The sequence below is a fragment of the Lasioglossum baleicum genome, chromosome 7 (assembly GCF_051020765.1).
Source record: "Lasioglossum baleicum chromosome 7, iyLasBale1, whole genome shotgun sequence".
NCBI lineage: Eukaryota > Metazoa > Arthropoda > Insecta > Hymenoptera > Halictidae > Lasioglossum > Lasioglossum baleicum.
The window spans coordinates 17570722-17592889 of record NC_134935.1 but is presented as its reverse complement, the minus strand read 5'-3'; the positions used below and the strand labels follow the sequence as shown (position 1 = coordinate 17592889).

Below are 22168 nucleotides of genomic sequence, written 5' to 3'. Positions count from 1 at the left end.
TTTATATCATAGATGCACAAGAATGTATACATAGTACGTGTTTATTAGTAGCACTGCATTCTACGATTTAATTATTGCCACGTTCTGATTTTACTGATGTAGAATTTTAAATACTCTAGATGCCTGTGAAACACGTTTAAATACTTTAAAAGCTTCAAATGCTTTAAACGATTAAAAATTAAACATGATTCGCCTTTCCTCATTACCACGTTTTTTATAACTTCAATTTCAATTTGAACAGTGAAGTTAGCCAATGGAACAAACGACTGTAATCAGCCTGTTAAAATAACGGAAAATACAATAAAATAATGGAAAATAAAATAACGGCATTTCTTGTAATTAAAAATGCATTTCGAATTCTGTTTGTAGCAAAAAACGAAAAATATATGTTCTGTAGTAATCGATCCTCCTGTGGTAAATTTAGAACAAGGTATACGAGGACAACGTTGCAGTCTTCGCAATAGTATCATGTGTCTTTTCCACTTATTTTCCATTTCCACGTTTGGAACAGCATACCACACTTTGTTTCTGTGGATTTCATTTTGCAGCTGCTGGTAGAATAATTGCTGTACAATGCTTGAACTGTGAAAATGTTTAACTCTGATCAATAGTCGAATGTCAGAGGAAGCGGTAGTAATACGGACACGTTGTAATTTTTGATATTACGACAAAACCAATCAGTGGAGAACTGTTTATGTCAAAATATTACTAAAAACAGTGATTTTGTGCTAGGGCCAAAAGTAAATAATTTTCATAATACATTTTAAATTCAATGAAATTATTTTCAATTAGTTTACCTATATTTCCAGCAAATATTCAAATGATTTGGAATTATGAATCCGATTTTGAAGAAATATAAAACTGGGGAACTTTTTCCATTACGTGAATGATGGAAAGGATAAAAATTGGACGTAAACCCGTAAAAATGGCGGTTGTTCGCACATAAGAACCAAACGCAGCGAGGTGAGAGCCTTATTTCCGTCTCGCGACGGAAATCCAGCGTACCTCTCCTCGGAAGAACGTTGGCAACCGTGAAAGAGGAGCGGAGAGTTTCGAGGATCGTTTGTTTTCACTTAAAAACGAACAATTAGGTGTGCCGCGTGCTTCTCTCCTCTCTTCCTCGACGCTCGAAGACGACTCGGCTCAGACTCGTTTTCTCCCGGGCTCGAAAGCTCGAAATCTCGAAAGCTCGAGCCGTGGTTCCGCTTCTAGACCGTCGCCGTCGCTCGTACAAAGAGAATTTACGATGTACACCGCTTGATCCTCTGTCTCAGTCCTCTTTCCCCGTGTCGGCTCGTTATTCCACAAGCGAACACCGCGACATTGGTGCGCGTTCACTCGCGTGCACCCTCTGTTATAGTCGTTATAGTCGTCTCTGGCCGCACCGTGGGGCAAATATACAGTCGCTGGCAAAATTAAGTGCGGCGCAAATGGCTTGGGGAAATAGACATCGATCACGTTTCAACGAACTAACGTGAGAGTCGCACTCGGTGCGCCAGAGAAAGTGTTGCAAGCGGATTTCTGCGAATGTAACGGGTAGACTGTGGATTTTATACATTTAGAACAAAAATGCATAAAATTCTGTATTTAATTTTTGACTTAGTCCTGCATTTTCTATTTTGTATATTATTCTAATAATAAAATAATAATTAAGGTAAGGTGGGGTAAGCTCGTAAACGGGGCAAGTGCATATACTGGCTATTTTTATTATAATATGAGCGAAATTTCTCTAGCTTGTATTTATTAATTTACTATAAGTTAATATGAACTATTCGACATAGATGTTGCCCAAGAATAAAGGTGTTTTCCTCGCTTAAATCAACCAGTGCTAAACAGTCACGTGAGAAGTACATATACAACTTTGAGGTTTGCTTAAAAATGGATAATTTTATAGCAGGCTTGTTAATAATTCTGCTCTTTAACTCTAAGTTACGCTCCTGCCCCATTTTCGGGGGAAAGTGTAGAGTAGTTGACATTTTGTACAGTATCATATCAAAATGAAAATTTTCAAGAAAAATGAGAGAATCCTACGTAATATTAATTCACCAGTAATAACTGTGCAAAGCGATTAATACCGACAGCGTTAAGGATCTACACAGCAGACTGAACATTTAAAATCCATCTTTAAAAAAACCAGTCTGCGCTTACCCCACTTCACCTTAAATAATAATCATCGGGCGGTCTAGTATCGATCCTTGTAAGCTGATTTCTTCAAATGTAATGAATGGACTGTAGATTTTACGCATAAACTGTATAAATTTCAATCAACGCCTATTCCTAAACTAGCTATCCACCAAATTTTGTCCCCGACTGTATACACTCCCTCTGCGAGTTAGAATGCTCCATGGGCCGCGAATTTTCACACGGAACCAGTGACAGTGTGACAGCGCGGCAGCACAGACGATATTATAATTTCTCTCTTAAGTTGCCGACAAAGGCCTGGCGCGCGAGCTGTGGCCGTAAGGCGTAACGGAGCCCCCAGATGGATGGAAATTTCTGGAACTCGATTATTTACCGAGCTCCCGAATCCCACGGATGTCCCGGGGCTAGCAGACTACTTGAATATTTCATCGGACTCGCGCTAAAATCACGACTCGTTAAAGCTTTTCAACCCCGAGCGCGCGACGCGTCCCTTTCTTCCCGTTCTTCCCGACCTCTGGTCCGTTTCGCGAGAACTTTCGGTTTGTCGCGTCCACGAATCGCAAGAAACGGGGGTCGTGGTTGTAGAATAACGGATGAATTCTCTTCCACCGAAATTGAACACGTTTTCAGCGATTCTTATCGTCTTGGTCACTCTGAGAAGTTCTCGATCAAAGAATCCCTTAACATCCCAGTAAAGATGAATCATTCATTTTCGCAAAAATTCATAGCTGTGTACAACATCGGGTAGAGCGTCTCTGATTATTTTCGTAATTTTTTATTAAGCAGAACAAAAGATGTGGACCTTAAACACTTTGTAAATTGTCCTCGAACTACTCGCCAGCATTTTTAATTTTTCGGATTAACACGCTCGAAAGTTCTGAAAAAATTCACAGGCATGCCTACATACTATAGGTAGAACATTTTAGATTTTTTTCATAATCTTTCAAGTCAAACAGAAGATATGGGGCTTACACCACAAAGTGTCCTGTATCTACCTTTTGGCATTTCCACATAACAGACAGAATTGCAAACACAACGCCAATTATGCGTCTTCTAAAATGGTGGAGAATTAACCTCTCTCGAGACAGTGCGGTTCGCTAAGTACGCACTTTCGGGACTCCAAGCAAACTTTCGGTCTCCCATGCAGCACGTTAGACATTCAGAGCCCTGGAATAAGGACTCTTGCCATTGTTTCTCGTTCCTTAAAGCAGAAATTCAACCGCCGCATACATAGATCCCAAGCAGAGACAGAGGGGGTAAAAATCGCAGAGCAATGCATCGCTCGGGTAAAGCGGGCGTGAAGAAGGTAACGGGGTCGCGACGCAGGACCATTCCTTTTCGTCCTGCGCCGGCATATCCTGGAAAATATCCTGGAAAACTCGTGGCTCGCGCCCGGGGTCGCCGTCGGAAGCCCGAGAGCGTTATCTTCGGTCACTCGAGGATCCTCGAGTTAAGCCTCTTAAGGGGGATTATGCTTTCCGTCATTCTCCCGTCGCGTCGTGCGAACGCGGCTCCAACTTCTCCCAAGGGGTCGGCCAAATCCCAGGGAGCATCGTGCCACCCCCTGCAGAACCCCCTGCCAAACTCCCTTCCAACCCCTTTCTGTTCGTTTTCGGAACGATCTTCCGAGAGCCGGTGTTGCCGGTTTCCGGTTCGTCTGCTCGCCTGCAACAGCCGACGGTCTCGCGGACCGAATCGAACGGCAAAAACCGCTTCCGACGAATCGATTCGCGATATACAGTAATATACAATCACGCTCGAAAGTATTCGCGTAACAGTACATTTCAGAAATATGCGCAGATTCCTGTCAATTATACAAGGTGTCACGATTGAATTCGAAATCATCTAATTTAAGCTTTGAGCATTCTGTTCTGTCACTTTATATTTTTTGTAATTTTGAATTTTATAAGCTATTGTGTCTTCTTTTCTATTTTATTCGGTATGTTTTTGATTCTATAATTTCATTCAATTTTTACTTCGTATTAAAACTACAAAGAATCGTTCAGTCCACTTTTAGAAAAGTTGCTCCACTGTAGAAATCGCACGGTGTCATCGTTAATCGACTGTCTATTTATCAGAGAATTTAGTGCGAAACATCTTCGGCCGGATTCGCAAAAAGAAACGCGACCGTGTGCAGTAGGGTGTCGGTGTACATGCGGGTGTCCCGTGTTCTCTCGAGTTATTTAGTAAAAAATTGTTATTCAATAAAATACGGGGCGGAGGAAGGGGCTCGAAATCGGCGGACGTTCCCTTTGAACGGCTCACAAAGCTCGCGAAAAACGGGACGAAAGTTTCCGACGCGGACGGGAACGGCTTCTCATTCATCGTTTCGCGCACACCGGGCTATGGGTTGTATGTATGGCGGTGGCTGTGTCTCGTGAGTTACGGTGCAAGAACCACGATGAATCGCCGACAGGAAGCGACGGCGACATTTCAAAGGATTTCGCGAATTATTAATAGACCGCGAATGTTTATGCACCTTCATATTTTCGTGCGGGCGATCCGCGTCATCTTGAACTCCTTGAATCGGCCCGTAAATGGCTTCCGTTTTAGCGCATCAATATATGTATGTATATTTGGAGAGAGTTCTCGCGGAAAACACTGTGAGACAACACTTATGTTCCATCAGTTCCACTTTCGTGAAATACAACTTGTTCATAACCATTAAAACGTGAGAAAAGACTTCTAGACCAATCTGAAGTTTAGGTACACCTCCTCGAACGAATCACACAAGTTTAAACGAAAGTGAAAAGTATCCATTCCCACCTCAGAATTTGAAGTTTGACGTCCTAACAGCTTAAAAACTAATTCACCAGCACCTTATAATTTTTTGCACTCCAATTAGATTGTATCTCTGCGAACCCTTTCTCGAGTAACACGCTTTTTGCTCGCCGATGAAAAAGATCGAGTTAACCAGGGTTAAATGGCCGCAGGTATCGCGTTAATCAATTACAATTTCCGGCCGCGGCTTCATTAGCCTTGGAAATATTTCCGGGAAACTTTCGTACGTAGTTCCGAAGCCGAAGAGATCGCTAAAAAAATTCTTCAATTTTTAAAATACATAGTCGGCTGGTCGAGCGGTGGGAAAACCCGGTCCTCGTTTCTCGTACCGCGACTTTTTAATCGAGCACGTCGCGTGCAATTCTTAATTAACGGGATCTCGCGCTAATGGCAGAAATTACGAGCGAATGAACTCGAATAATCGAGAGCTGGTAAAATCGAGTACGCGGCTGGGGATGGGAGGGTGAAAAAGTTTTAATAAAAGGACGCCCCTTTTCCGGGGGGTGGAGATGTGATTCAGGAGAGAGGGGTCGAATGAGGAAGAAGTAGGAGGAATTCGGTGAATAAGTAACAGAGTTCCGAAGTTTCGCCGAGTTTTTGTCCTCGAACAGGGTGGAACCAGTCCGGAGGTGGTTCCAGGGGTAAACGCAAAAATTTCTCTTCATAGAAGATGGAGGTGTCATCTTGATTTTTTAAGTGTTGATAGATATTTTTGAGTTCATCATGTTCAACGACCGAGTCTACTATAACCTTAAAACAACGCTAAAATCATTATGGCCACAGAAAATCGAGTTTCCAGTCCATTGTGGGCTGCGCTGAAAAGTCTCCGAACGATCCGTTCGTTCGTTCGAACGTTATCTTCGTCGTGAGAGCGTGTTCGCGTTCACTGTTCCGAAATTATTGTATATTTACGAGCTGCCGTTCCCGCTTCCGGTCAGTCGACCTCTCCGCACTTTCATCCCCGTTTCGCGGCCACCCTCCCCCTCTCCTGCGCTAGCCAAACCAATAAATTGGCCACGAATCATCGAGCAGAGCCGGTTTACCAATCCGTAAAAATGCTCCCGTAAAAACGTCCACGCGATGAAAATTTCCCGGCGAATGAGTGACAACCGCTCGCGAACCGGTTCAGAGAATTCGCGAAAGTCGCGTTCACCCGCGATTAATCGCGCCACGGGCGATCGCAGAACCGGAAAAAAAATGCGACCCGGACTGTCCAACACTGTGTTTTAAACAACATACGCCAACTGGAAAACCGTGTGCGCGCCATGCCATACCGGGAACGCATTCGATGATTAGACTGCGGCTCTTTGGACAAATGTACACTTCCGTGGATTAGTTTTTGGGAATTTCGGAATGGGGGAACGTTTGTTAGATCTGTTGGGAGTTGTTCCGCGCCGCCGAGAAGATGGGGATCTTTTTTAGTCCGCGACAAAACCTTGAAAATTGTGTGAACGTTTTTCATGGTGTGCAATTTGTCAATTTGACGCTGATTTAACCCCCAACGAATCCAGGTGGAAAAGTCGCCGTTTCTGTGGTCAAAATGCTCCAAGTAGGTGTGGCTTCGTTGCTCGAAATACAATCCCTGGCAGAATGTTTCCGATCGGAGGCATTGATACGGATTTTAGAGAAAACATTCACAATTTAGAAGTATAAAATATTACTTTATGGAGTTAAAACTGATGGGAAATGAAAAGGGGTTTATTGAAGAATGAAAAACAACAAAATAACATAAGCTTCCATTTATTATAACAAAGAAACGGGAATATAAACAAAATGTTACACGGAAAAAAGTTCCCGATTAATAGATCAGCTGGAAGAAAGTTTCCGATTCGATTACCACTGCCCATCACCAAATTTGTTCAACAATTACTGTTGGATGATTCTTATTGAGTTTTTTGCTGTGCTAGACGCACAGTTTTTGAGAAACTTGATTTTGAAAAAAAACATATTTTTCAACTTTAAACAAATATTGTGATGATATTATAAAAGATATTTAATTGTTCTTTGCATTTTGGATTTCTCGGTACAAAATGCGAGTGGGCGTGACCTAGTTGCTCCCAGTGTCTCCGGAGCTCCAGCCCCGCCCCGCGAGGCAAACCGTGTCCAAAGACGGTGTTGTAGGAGCAACCGAGCTGTCGTTGAACCGCGAACAGAAATATGTACGACACGTTGCGCGCCTGGCAAAATATTGGACGAGATTCCTGCCGTTCCGAACTCGACTCGGTACGGCTCGACGCAACGCATACGCTTGTCCGTTTTATCGCGTTCACCTCACGCTCCCGTATAACATCGCGCGTCAGTGTAAGACGTTAAATATTCGCATTCGCGTCAGAACGATAATACGTATTCGCGGCTAGCAAGGAATATATTTGCTTGGCCGCGTTCTGCTCGGATGCCGGGCAGGCGTTAGACAAGACCGATAACCCCCATTCCGACGGTAGGTATATCTCGGCACGCGCATTCTTACCCGTCGGATTATGCATAAACCATAAGCTAGTTTTCTTCGTTTCCCCGGCGCGGAACTGCGGGAACAAGATCGTGTGACAGTCCCGGGACAACGGAGCTGATAGTCACGACTATTTAAGGACCTCGGACAATGCGGTGCTCTCGCTAAATCAGGATAAAGTCAACCTCGAAACTCGCCTTATCTGCTGCACAACCAGCCGCTCTTTTCAAGGTTTAAATCTTGCCGAACCGTTTCGGACACGAACTTCTTGGACGATTAGGTCCATATCTTTTGTTCCGATCGATGAAAAAGAAAATGACAGGAGAGACAGGCATTAAAAAAAGTTCGATAGACATTTTCAGGCAAGCACGCCGATTCGAAATGTTTTTCATTCTTAACGTGGCTGCTTTTATCGGAGGATTAACGCGCACTGGCCCGCGACATCGGAAACTCGTGTTTAATCGTCTGGCGAACTTCCGGTTCGATTCGGTGAGCCTTCCTGTAGCTCTAGCCTGAAAAATATTTTTTTTAATAACGTTATTCAGGGATGGGTTAACTGCTATTGACCATTAGAGTCTGTAGTTGGGTGCAAAACCATAGAAATTCGTTCTTCTGTATAATAATTTGAATAAATTGACAGTAATATAAAGCGACATGCATTAATTGTTGAACAGAAACGGTTCGGTTATATGTACGATTTTATTTGGCATTGGAAAATCCACACGCGGCAGTTCGGTTGTCTATAGAATGAAATTTCATTTGCCCATTTTTGCCGTAAACCCGTGAAATCCACAGTCTAGTTACAGGGATCTGAATTGCAACGCGGTGTCGAAACAAATGCGGTGCTTCTGTCGGTACCAGCGATTACAGCGATTAAATTTATAGTTGGCGTTATTACAGGCTCGTTGTTTTCTGGATGTAAGCCTTCAAAAATGATCGCCGTGAAACGTGGAGCTGCTGACGAGGCCGGTGCGTGCGAGCGAAAACGGTGTTTCACATGTACCGTCGCGATAACACGGCCATCATATCCCGAAACACGCAGGTAAATCGGTGGAAAGTTCGCGTTGATGTAACGCGTCCAGCGGATGCTGTTTCAACCGCATATCACCGCGACACGCCGTTATCCGCCGCTGGATGCACCCGATGCCCCGATGCACCCGCTCCACTCGCTGCCCCCGTTGCAAAGCGCGCGCTGACACTCGACCCCGTTCGGATGTCTGGTTTTTTTCATTTTCGAGCGGACGCAAACCTACAAACGCACTCGCGATCGGACGTTAGGCTGCGTGTATGTTAGCGCAGCCATAGAAATTACGAGACATCAGAATGCTGGTAAATGTGCCTCGGAAAATATCTTTCTTTGACGAAACCGACAAATGCTTAATGTTCATAGTTTTTGTCTCGCTCGGTGAAAAGTTATGAAAAAAATCAGAGATGTTCTATCCAGTAGCGGACATGCCTCTGAATTTTTTCAGAATTTTTGGGCTCAGGCTCGATTTTTTAGAAATTCAGAAATATCGAGATTGCAAGCGAGTAGTTACTGGGCAATTTATAAATAGTTTAAGGTCCGTCTCTTTCGATCTGCTTAATGAAAAATTAGGAAAAAAATCAAGGATGTTCTACATGGTAGTAGACACAGCTGTGAATTTTTTCAGAATTTTCGAACGCGCTTTTATTACAAAACGAATTTTTCCCGGTGTTTGCACGAAAGTTTTCAATTAGGAGTGAGAAACTACCAATTAGCAGCACATTAGGGAGCGAAAGGGCGCTCCCAGAGCCCCGAAAACGAGCAGTTATCGAGCCGAGTACTATTTCTCTCTTCATTACAGTACAATTTCCCGGATTTCGCGGACAGTATCGCGCGCGCGGCCGAGTTATTACGCCGGTTTTACGCTTCTGTAGCTGCGTTTTACGGGCCGAGCGATAAAACGAACACGAGGAGAAATCCACTTCCGGTTCGTGCGCGCCGCGTGTCGTCTAATTTCACGTACCCGGTGTGTCGATTCATCGGGCAGCGTTTTTTACGAGCGTCACCGCACACGTTCTCTTCCCATTTGGTCTTGTAGAAAGTTAGCGCTCCGGAGAGCTTTGACAGTCTCTGCCGGACGAAAGCGGGACGAGAGAAGAAGAGGAGAAGGATTGTATTGTACAGTCGGTTCAACGTACCTCGTGAAACCATGTCAATTTGTAAGCCCTAGGATTCGCCCTAACGTTGCACTCGAAGTGCACGTCGTCGCCCTCTTTGATGTTCTGCGGCTTCAACGAGGAGACTATCTTCAGAGTGACGATAGGCGCAACTAAAAAAAAAAAATAGACAAAATAGATTATTACCGTTCAAGGTCGAAGGTCATAGTATAAAATTTAAAGGCCGCATCAATTTGTAAGGAGTTGTTGTAGAGCTGGCTTCAATCTTCAAATCTGTGGAAGATAATACACGCAGAAAATACTTTTTAATGATTTTACCATGGGTTCAATTAATAGCATTTTTGCGGAAACATGTGTCTTCCTGTATCCTAGAAGCTGGAATATGTCATAGAACAGTGTTGGACGACCAACGATTTACTTTAAGATAGATAGTGACACAAAATGACCTTAGTCACACAAAATCAGTACTATGACACATCATTGTAGTCATCCACCTCTCCCTTTAAGGGACTGCTATTTAAGTTCGCGCAAAACCTCAGCGCAGTTTGAATCGTACTTTGTAACGCGCTTCTCGTACTTTGTGACCGGAGTTATAGTTGAGGAGTTTTATTAATAAACTAGTGTTTTGTTTATCATAAACCTACAACGTTTATCATCCGGAATACGACAACAGTCAACAGATTCATGTAGTTTCTTCTCAGACTCCAGAATTAATTTTAGTAAAATGCCGAAACATTTCAGATTCAGCAGCAAGATCGTTCTGGAAGATCGTTCATTAGAACGATCTCGGAAGCTAGAATCTAGACTCTGTCGTAGCGAAGCCTACAGATTGACAAGTTTTCTTCCCACACTCCAGGAGCACTTCCAATTATTGAGGATTCCAAGTTCAGTGGAATCCTTGACGATTCAAGTTTCGGGGCACGGGGATCCTAGAAGCTGGAATTCGTCGCTGAGAAGCTTAGAAATTGACAAGTTCTCTTCTTACACTTTGAGACCTCCTCTAATTATTAAGGATTCTAGGTCCCAAACTCCAGTTATCACGGCGGTAGCAACGACTGCCTAATATGTGTGGAGAACGAAGCCTCGGAAATATGCATTTATTTTGCCCCCCACTTTTAGGACCCGAAACTATCCTAGTAATTTTTAACAGAATATTTAGGAAGAGCTGATTGACTAATTTGGTAATTTGGAAGAACAGCACGCCATCGTGTTGAACGGCAAAAACGTCCACGTGGCGAAACGAACGCGTGCCACGGAAGAGAGCACGACGGAATACGAAATTCGTGCGAATCGGAAACACCCTTATCGTGAAAAAGAAGGAGAGAGAAAATGAGAAAGAGAGAGAGGGTTCGAAAGATCGCCGCCGGCCGTGTCCCCTATTCTCCGGCAGACGCTTAGTGCCCATTCACTTGCCGTTTCCTTCCCTTTACCGTGATTTTTCCGGTTTCCTTTGGCATTTCGATATCTCCGGCTATTCGCTTGGTCGAACAACAAGCTGGTCTCATGTACGCCCGAATATTTGTCTACCAACCAATCGGCCCGATAATTAAAATTTACCCTTCCGGTCGCCGCGTTTCTTCCCGAAAGAAAGCCATTTCCCTCGAAACGCCGACAAACAAATATTTTCATGCAAATATTGGAAAGGATCGCGATCGCGTACGCATATGGGAAGCCTTGTAACATTGCTTATCAATGAAGTCAAATAACATGCAATAACATCGGCTGTATAAATATTTTCAAACCGTTCTCATAAAATTGAGATATAAAGCGAATCTTCATACACCATATTGTTGAAGCAAAAACATTTCGATCACTGTTGTTTCCAATACCTTTTATCTGAAATGTGTTGAGCTCTGGTTATTGCAATACTTCTATAAAACACAATTAGTTTTTACCAATGGAGGATAGTCAGCTGTAGGTATTTTGAATGTGGTGTACGATTTTTTAATAATTTTCGAAAATTAGAAAATTGTGACTGTTAAAAGAACGTTAGATTTACTCCATTTTATTAGGCTTACAGGGTTGCATACCCCGTTAAGCGCTAATCGAGCTCGTGGTACTCTAGTGACCACCCGGTCCTCGAACACGTTAAATTGCCAGTTACTTTTTGGGAATGATACAGTGATTAAGCAGTTTGATTAAACCTTTGCCGGGCACCGAATAATGTTTCGCTTAATTGTAGCAAACTGCCGGCCATCCAGGTAATATCATCGATTTGGAACGGTCGGTCTCGCGGATCGCGGTGCGCAAGGAACTGTCGACGGCGAAAATCGAATAGCGCAGCGCAGAGGAGAGAGAGCGCAGGAGAGCGCGCAATGGGCGAGGAACCACGCGCGATAAAACATTTCCCGTTTCGATTCGAGCGCGACGCCATTAACCGCGGCGGTTTCGCGTTTCGGCCCGCGTTCCGCACCAGCGAAAATGCAAATTTCATTAAACGAACCTCGCCGATATCCGAATATTATCGCGACACTGCGTCGACGGCCGCTCGAAATTCATAAATAACGTTCCGGTAGATCCGCGACAAGCACTTCCGGTCGATCGAAGTCCTTCGTTCCGTGACCAATCCTGTACGCTGTAATTGTTGAGGGAATGTCCGAAATCGATTTGATTTTATTGCATTCTCTCATAAATTAGAGGCGGGCTCTTTGCGTCAAAGAAGAAGTTCCCAGTTTTGTCCATACGGGCAAATCTACAAAAGTAAAAGCAAACTAATTTTTGTTCCTTCTCTTTCCTAGTACATCAGTCGCCGCGAAAGACTGAAGATGATCGCAGATAGAACAAGATTGCCGAGAACTGAAGACACAAACAAAAATCGGAACGCAATATTTCCTATCAAGGTTCTTTCTCTCACAATATCCTGTAGCTCGAACTATTAGAAACTATAACTTTCGGTTCAAATTGGTCCCGACTTACCGAGTCAGAACGTTAGACTGGATGGATCGAAACAGATCGATCAGAAGGGCGAAATGGATGGAGGATGCGGAATGAGAGGAACGGCACGCGGCGGGACACAATATGCACTCGAGTTCCGATTCACGGAATACGTGGGGTCGCATAGGATTGCACCAACCAGCCCCGCGGCACGTGTACAACCACGCAGTTTCGGTCTTTCAGCTAATCTTGCTCTCTCTCGGCCTGGGTTTAGCCGGATTATCTCGCATGATATTCTCGCTCGTCCATTTAAACACCGAGTGTCAAAATTGCATGATAAAAATGTCGGCAAATGAGAAAATACAAAGCAAATGGTTTCATTGCTTCTTGCCAGTGCGAACTTTAAACATTGAACAATGAAAGGAAGAAATACATTTTATTTTGCATATAAATGTGCAAGTTTATGAAATACTTGATGAATCTTCTAATCAACGCAAGAGAGATGTCTCTCTAGATTTAGTTTATAAACAGCAACAACCTATGGAAGTAGAAGATTGCAAAGAAACACAGTGTATTTACTCGCGACCAACAAATACAACTCTTTAACGTTTGCCCAACCAATCAAATCTTACGAGGAAACATTATTTATCAACCAATCAATTTCCCCGGGTCGGGAAAGTTTCGAAAAACCCTTTTATTTACAGTGGACGATGATAAAACTACCTGACCCATCTAAAAACCATCGACAACTTTGAAAAGTCGATAAACAAGTCTCGCGCCGGGAACAATTTTCCGCAATATTCGCCTCCTGTAGCCAAACAATGTTTTTCCCCGGGAACAATTTCAACCCGTCACAGCAAAAGCAAATAAAATATTCACCGGAGTCGAGTCCTGTTTGTATCAAACTATAAATTCCTTATACATAGAAGCAGCGGGGGAAATAATAATAAGGAAAACAAAAAGAGCACACGTACACACCGGAGGGAGATTAAATGGAAATATAATAAATCTTTTGAAGGAGCATAAATAGAGGAGTATCGCAGATCCGACAGGACCTTGAAAGGACCAATAAAATTCAATCGAATAAACGTCATCCCGGTGAACAAACACTTTCATGTTCCCCCGGCGTGCGACTACGGGGCACAGTACGCCGCGCCGCGCGGTGATTGCCTGGTGCACCGCATTCGCATTACAAGCTGCAGTGCTCCGCGTGCATCAGACTGCACCGCAGGAACGCGCGTCTCGAGCGTCACGCGCGAGCTTTTTAGCGCCGCTGACAAAGAGATCGTTAATCGGAATTGCCGACTGCCTATCGTTGCAACCCCCGCCCTCGGTTGTCGGAGCTTTCGATCCTTCCATTTATTATTTAGCGGCCGCCGAGCGATTTTATAATCGGATTCAATTTTGCAAGCGTTCCGCGCGGACCACGCATCTCTCTCTCCCTTTTAGTTTTCCTTCTCTCCGTGCATCGCGAGGTCACCGATAAAAAATAATCCAGCGACGCGACGCACAGTGAGAGGTATTTCAAAAGCTCCGAAATACGTAAAGTTTAAAAATTTTTGCGTAAGACGCGCGCGCGGAAAATTGTTACCTGAGATATGTAGTGGAATATACGAGGCTCTCTCTCTCTCTTTGTGCGTCGATGCTTTCTCGAAAAGCGCAATATATCGGTATCGAAACCTCGACACTCTCTCTCGCGTTGCTGCGTGAAACATTTTCCATTGTCGAGGCGGGGAAACAAGTTCATCTGCGCGGAACATTATTGTTTTCGGAAGGGGAAACTAGACTCGACTCGACTGAACTCGGTTCAACTCGGTTAGTTTTCTCTCTGTAATACACGCACGGTATGGAAAATTGCAGGCAAACTTATCGGGATAACTATGTCCTCCGTGTGTTAATGATTTACACAGTTTTCGATTAGGCCAAACTATGCGCACGGACCGCGCTGCAGCGTATATTCGCTTCAACTAAATCGAGAACACGCCCCGTTATTTGGCTCTGAGACCTTAAGGGGGTATTTCGGCGTAACAGGTCCGAGATATCGATTTTATATTTGCATACATCGAAAGTATGCTAGTAATTTTTTACAATCGTATTTGTAGCTCAAAATGCAATTTTTATTTTGCACAAAAATCCGTAGGCTAGTCGTACGGTAATTGGAAATTCGAAGTTGCCAGTATTGTCTAAATTTTTACATCAACGTAATATAAAAAAAGAGTTCCTTGGTCATGAACAGAAAATGATGGGAATTCTCTACGTTACGCGGATACTCGAAAAAGGTTCAGGTTCGTCCTCCCACTCGAAATCACACGGACACACCCGACATTTTATCCAAATACTAGAGTTGGTACCGATTAATCCCAAAAAACGGTAATTGGAAACTTTTCAAGTTTCCGAGCAAATATTGAATGAGAAAACGAGTACGTACTAGGAAAGGTTCGTCAATATTAGCGCGGTATCGGCCATATTCGTTTCGGTATTTACTTCCACTGCTCTTTCGCGGATACTACAAAAGAAAAATATCGTTGCCGGTGAACGTAACCTTTTCCTCTACGGTTTCTGCGGTGTCGATTCTGTGACGATCGTCTTATTATCACTTAACAAAACAACCGTAACAAAAATTAAAACCAAGAAGAACACGAAAAAATCCAGAATTATACCACCACATTTGTGACATTTTTCGAAGAGGAAGGTTCAGACAATCTTTTACGTAATTGTATCGAACAGAAATGACAGAAATGAAAAACTGTGAGAATGTATTAATTTGCCCTGGCCTCTCTCTCCAGCTTATACACATCGGAAATTGAGGGGAACTTTTGCGCGGAACGAGAGAGCAATGCGGGTCGTGTCCGGCACTTAGGTTTGCAGGGCGAGTGTGGACGGTTCCGGAGTGCACGTGGCACGTTCAATTACACGTCGACGGGGTCCAGGCTCGGGTTAATTTTCATTATGCGCGCAGACGTTCGCTTGCGCCTTTTGCGAAAATTCCCCGGTTGCAATCCACGTTTCGCCGGGGTAAACGGCCCGCGCCAGCACCCGTGCCCGTTTACCGGCCCGTGTCCGTTTAAACGGGCGCAAAAAATGAATTTTACGGGGATCTGGCTTTGTCCTTTAATAACACGCGCAATTAAAGAAGAAACGAGGCGAGACTGGGAGAGTTTTCCGGTCCCGTGGGCTATCTCCGAGATGGCCCGGCCAGTTAGCTAACGTTCTATCGGCACCAAAAGCCACACAGTTTCACCATTACCATGCTGCGATCATGATAACGCACCTATGTATGTTCCTCGAACATTGTTCCCCCAACAATGGCCCGAACTATACATATACAAATATATATACAGGGCGTTCCACCTAACCCAGACGTTTAATAACCTTGTTATTTGTACAGATAAAACGAAATGTTGGGAGAGAAAGTTACCGCATGTGTTTTAAAGGGCGGTCGAACATCTTCGTGAGCCACTGTAGATAATTTCATCGACAATGACACGTTTCCTTATCCAAGCATATACTATAGCAAAAATCGCACAGAATCTAAATACAGTAAATCCTCTACAAACGCGAAAGCCTCGGGGGGATTCGTTTGCATTTATCGTAGAGAAGAGCCGATACTTTGTCCTTCCTTGCGTCTGGAACGTTCATCGTCAATAAAACCACTAAATACAGTTGAAATTATAACGTGTTTCGTCTTATTTTAATCAGAAAAATGGCACAAATATATTGGTGAAAGTTTCATAAAAAAATAAGTGATAATGAAAAAGATTTAATATTGGTGTTACATTGTGCTGACGCACGGGCCTTTGAACTGTGCCGACGACTGCGACTCTCCGCGTCGCATTAGTAGTGGTTCACACCGATATTCCCGAGCCGAGATCAGATTACTACAGTGGAGGGGATATCTCTTTTGCGTCCATCGCCTACAGCCTTTCTGCGATTATAGAGGATTAACTGTAAATCGTGACGTTTTCATAAACTTGTTGCTGCCAGAAAACGTTCCGACTGCGAATGGTTAATGATCCAGGATTGACATGATGTGCAAAACGTTTCTGCTCGTCACAGATCGCATTTGCCCTTGCGATTTGCGTCCAAATGCCTGATAAATCCGGCGTTTTAATAAAACAGAAGGAAAACAGGGCTGTTATGAATATGGCGCGGGACCCGGACGGCCGTAAAGCTTTAATCGATGACGCATAATTGTATAAGAATAAAAACATTAGCCTCGGCACCCTGTTCGGGGTATTCATCGCTTTGTTCGGCCGCCGCGCCGATAATAACGTTACGTTTCCCGGGGCCATTTGAAAATTTATAAACGGAACACGGGGGTACGCGACGTAAATAACAGCGGCCGAGTAGTAAAAAGCTTTAGCTCGTAAAACCGGGCCAGAGATTAACCGTTGGCTCCCATGACGCAAACGATCGGCCGCTCCGGTTTTTCGTTATTCAATCATTATTCGTTGCAAAACACCGATCCGATAGACCCCCCACGCCGCCGCGGCCGATACACGTACACGTGTAAAAATTTCGAGCGGGATTACCCATGCACAACCATGCAGAAATTCAGCGGTCCGCACTACAACCCCGTATACTCTATTTAGAAAATTATAAACGCGACAACTTTGCATCGGGATTTTTCGATCCGGGAATTCGTTACGTTCGGAACTGAAATTGTGTTATGCCCGAGTAATGCTGGAATAAAACGGAAACACGGCGAAATATAGCGACGCGAACGAGCTTCGCTGTATTCGATATTTTCTTCGATTGAAATGGTGGTTGAATGAATTCTTTCATTAAAATGTGGTCCATTTATTAACAGTTTGGCTGCCTGGATGGTCATATGTGACACGTTTATTCAAACTTGCATGGAGAGTTTTATTTTATTGTTCACAGCGTTTTAGCTTCCATGGTTCGCCCCTTCGAACAACAAGGCTAAGTGCGCGCACATTTATTAGTACACTGGACTAACATTGGAATCATCTTTCGTTCAATTCCTGCTTCCCAGATGCAGAACATTTTTATTATCCACCGTGTAAAAGACGTGTCGAATGTACTGAACATACAGTGACTCCGCGCGGTGGTGCCGATCGAAATCGTTCGATTTTATCGGGCAGATATTGCGGCAGAAGGTAAAGGAGAAGGCGACGGCTCACATCGAGCGATCGGCACGGGGTAGAGGGCGAGTTTGGCAGCCAAAGTACAGCCATTATTCGTGCTAGCGTCGCACGGAGACACCAGAGATTCCTGTCGGATGAATTCGATTCATCAAACCCAGTGCCAAGCGGAAGCTTTCGCTGGGAATAGGGCGCGAAACGGTGGCAAAGAGAGAGAAAAAGTGAGTCGAAGGAGAGTACGAGAGACTCTCTCTCTGTCTTGCTGCGCGCGAAAGATAACTCGCGCGAGAAGGAAGAAAAACGGCGAAAACAAAGCATGAACGTAGTGTCGCCTGGAGAATGCAGGGAAGCGCAGGATACACGCATCCTGTGGGATGGATCGATGCTTGTTCAACGAAAATAGAGATAAATATCTTCTCGAGTCGATGCGCGTTTCTCCTTGCTTGTGCACGCGCCGCTATATGTATACATATATATGTATACATATACATATACGTACATACATACTGTATAACTGTATAACTGCGCGTATATGCGCCGGTAATGCATAATCCAAAGTTCGGGGAGTAGCGTGCGACTGTATCCAATATTCGCGGCTGGCACAGCTTTGCCCTCTTAGCTCTCGAAACATAAACAACGAGCAGAGTGTCATCGAGAGAGACTCGAGAGGAGGCATTCTGCCTGCACGAGAAGCGAGAAACGGAGAGATACAGGGAGAGATTGAGTGAGAGAGAGAGAGAGAGGGGGGGTGGTGGTGGGGTGAGAAGTTTCGAAACAGTTCGTGCGATACGTTATTCTAGAAAGTTTCGTCGATATCATAATTGTAGGAGTTCCTCGCTGTATATGTACCTACATGTCCTATCTCTCTCTGCATCTCTGTCTCTTTCGTTCTCTCTCCTCATCGTTTCGCAGTGAATTTGTCCGTCAAGCTGTGTGTGCGGCAAGAGGTATAGTCTCGAGGAATCGTGTCTTGTACACGATAACTGTGAAGTTTTGTGTGGGCCACCCTGTATATATACACTGTATTCTACATTTCTATTCTGTACCGTATTCTCCAATACTTATCCAGGTTTTGTTCCCAGTTCCCCGACAGTAAACCTAGAAACGACCGTTTCCGATAGGTCCGTTGAAAATTCCATAAATGTCGACCGGACAGTTCTCTGAGCGGATCCAGGTCCTGCGATCTTTCGATATATCTCGAAGATCGGACCCTACCCGGTTCAGGTCTGCGGGACACGTAATCCGTCGTTTCTGCGGCGACACGTATCCGTTCATGATCGGGTAGCTGGTTTTTCGGGGGAATGTCGGAGAACGAGAAGGAAACGGTACCGAGAAATCGTGCTCACTATCAATCCGGTTCATCGACAGTGCCGGGACGAGACAAACCGAGAGAAAGAGAGGAGAGACGAGAGAATTCCGTTGGAGCGTATCGAGCCGATCCATCGGCACACGCTGCAGAATTCATATCGCGAAGTGGCCCCTCGTGCAGACCGATTGTTCGAAAGCTTTTCGTTCGCGGATCCCCTTTACCGACTCCATTTTTTTCCCCCGGCTGCGCCTCCTCTTTCTCTCGCTCACACGGGAATCGATTTTTGAGCAAATTCGAACTCCTCTGCTGCTTTTCCGGTTATGACGCCGAGAATTTTTCATTGCAATTTTAATTAAAGCCTGACTGTCGAACGGATACGTGGAACATTTTCATGGAGACATCGTAATCTGTGTGTTTGATGGAACAGTACATTTTTCGAGTGGCTCAATTTGTAATTTCACCCCGCATAAGACTACAAACAAAAAATATATGGTCCCATTTATAAAAGAAACCGGTCACATTGAAATGTTTTAGTCTATCTTCTACGACACTATCCCCCACGCTTCTGGCAGAGAGAAGGTAACTTTTTCCCCTCGATTCGAGTCAATTCTCCCGATCTGGCGACTCTGCATGAGAGTCCAGGTATTTGTTGAAAATTGCAGCCCCGATTCTCTGTCTCTCGTGATCGACGCGACTCATTCGACTGTTCCCCGTCGAATGAATTTCAAGCGTTAAACCCGTGCTCATTTCGTTCCTTGGAGGCATGCTGCCGTTTCTCGTTTCGCGTTTCCCGTTTCAGAAGCGGAAGGCCTCTCGCACGGTCGCCGGATTATCCGGTTCACCGGAATTTGTTGTGAGTTCGCGTCGTTGTCGTTCGTAAATCACCGGATCCGTATAGATTCGTAAATTGGCCACTCGACCGCAATATCGATACCGTTTGGTCCCTGGCTCATGCCGCCGCGCCGGAGAAAGAGAGAAAGAAAATACGAGAGTCAGTGGAACTGAGTGGAACAGAGTTGGCGAGCTCGATAGCAGATTCGCGGTAAGCAGGTCCGCAAAGCGATTCGACAGGCATCGTTCGCGGTCCACGTATTAATTAATCATGATCGACGAACCGCGTCGACGGATATCGCGTTCCTTTCTTCGGCGACACGACGCGACGTCCCGTCCTCGACGAGCATGACGTTATCGACATCGGATGCGTCGAGATGCACCGTAACGCATCGCGACGCATCGCGCCGGTCGATCTACTTCCCCGCGGCGCCACAACGCGGCATTTATATGGAGATTTGGGACAAAAATCGATAAATCTGTAGCACATGTTTCTTTTGATATAAGACGATGGCTCGGGGCGGCTGTTGACGTATTGCGGATGAGGGTAACCTATTCGGCTTGACATTGTTGTTGAGTGTCCTTAGTGTTTATGGGGGTAAACTTTACTTTCCCGGACTCAAAATTAGTACCTTTCTCCTACGAATTATGATGTATTTGGTATGTAATCTAGTAGATTTGTACCCGGCGCGGATGCAGATCGAAGTTTCGATCCTCTAGGATCAATAGTTGAGAAGCTATGGTCGTTTAAAGTTCAGCATTTTTGACAGGTAAGGGCGCCGTCAAAAAACTTGAAATATGCTCAACTTTAAGCGACCATAACTCCTCAATTATTGATCCTGGAGGTTCGAAACTTCGATCTTCATCCGCGCAGGAGAAAGGCACAAATTTTGAGTCCGGTAAAGTAAAGAGCAGCCTTTATTGGTCCTATAAAGTTGGCAGACCATAAAGTAAACTTCCAAAATGTAACAAGTAAAAAGTAGCTGCAACTAAGTAGAAACAAAACTGATCGAGCTCAATGGTCCAATCAAGTTAAACCGCAGCGCTGGCCCGTCCCGGCGATTGCACACGAGCTAAACTGAATTCCCGAAAAAAAAGTCACGGGCCGTTAGATCGCGATTATTCGGCTGGCAGATTCGGGCAACAACGCGTTATTGGTTATTAGTAATCCGACTGGAACGCCGACATAATCGTCGTGTAACGGTGCGCGCGTTCCCGATCCGCGAATTCGCAGTATAATTTGTCGGATTTCGCGGACTTTTATCGTCGGGCCAATTTCACCGGGCGCTCGGCTTTTGTGCGAACAGCGATGGCAAATAAATGTGTCCCTGTTCTACTTTCGGCCGGTCGTACTCTCCGCAGATTTCCGCCGGAGTTTGTTTTCCGGTTTCTTCGGAAATGTAGATGCTTGCTCGAAGACAACTACTTTTCGATGGGAACCTACGTTGGCATGATCGTGATCGAAGAAGAACTTTGTTGCATGACGCAGAATCTTCTTAACATAGTGAACAGTTCGTTTATAATTCGGTGGTGCTCCCATATTGAGAAGAAAAGTAAACGTCATATCTTTTGTGCAAAAGTTTTGTAGCTCAAACAAATCTACGATGCTGATAAAATGTTTTGTCGTGGTTCAAATTACTGCAGATTCAAAGATTAAGGTTTTCTCTTACAAAGTCCTCTTGGAAGTAGATATACGATTTTGTTTCTACAGTTTTATGGCGCTTTGAATGGAAAGTCTACCTTATCCTTTCAGTTCCTTTCAGAGTTCGGGCGATTTTGATCGACTGTGAGGAGCTTAAAAATTTTTCTCGCGATTTAAACCAGCACGAACTCGAAGATTAAAGTCTCCTTTTTAAAATGAAATATTAAACATTAATGTAGAGTGTTTTCTTACCATTTTATGGCTCTTCGAACAAGAGATGTCTTTCAGTTGTGACAGAGAGATGGAATGATATCACACGTAATTTTATAAAGATTGCTAGTCTTTTATATTTTGCAGATTTGCAAGATGAGCAGTGAATACACAAAGACCAACAGCCTTTCGAACGTTGATTCGTACAAACAGACTCGAGGTCGATCGTTATCGCCCTTTAAATAGTGATCGTTAGACAGGGATTCAGTTTCCCGACAGGCGCCTGACCATTGCCGGTGGAAACTACTTTGCCATAGAACAGCTTGCACCTTCCGAGTACTATTTCAACCGGCTGGAACGGGTAGTAGCTCGTTGCTCACGAAATGATTATTGCCGTCGTTAAGAAAGGTTCGTTATCATCGGGAAAATTAACTCGGCGCTCGTAATCCTCGAACGCATTTATGCGAACGACCGGCCCAGGCGATACACTCACACTAGTGTCGCAAAGTGGTGCCGAATCAGAATTTAATAGTTCCGGATTAATGCAAATTAACTATTTTCCCATCCTCCGAAAGAAGTATCATTAGCGATACCTGAATGCTTGTTAATCATGTTAACAGGCTTTATTTGATGTAGAATACGGCTCAAAGTATCGCATAAAACTGAAGACTTAAAAGACTCGACAG

The 22168-nt window shown here is 44.4% G+C and overlaps 1 protein-coding gene across 3 annotated transcripts in view; it reads right to left on the bottom strand.

Annotated features, from left to right (window-relative positions):
• Positions 1-22168, bottom strand: part of LOC143210516 (hemicentin-1) — a 188898-nt gene that overhangs the window by 12954 nt on the left and 153776 nt on the right. For all 3 annotated transcript variants that reach the window (XR_013009270.1, XM_076427417.1, XM_076427418.1), the window contains exon 9: positions 9533-9663. Coding sequence is in view for 2 of the 3 variants with exons in the window: in XM_076427417.1 (XP_076283532.1) it covers positions 9533-9663 (131 nt within the window). In the remaining variant the exon portion in view is untranslated. The remainder of the gene's footprint in view (positions 1-9532; positions 9664-22168) is intronic.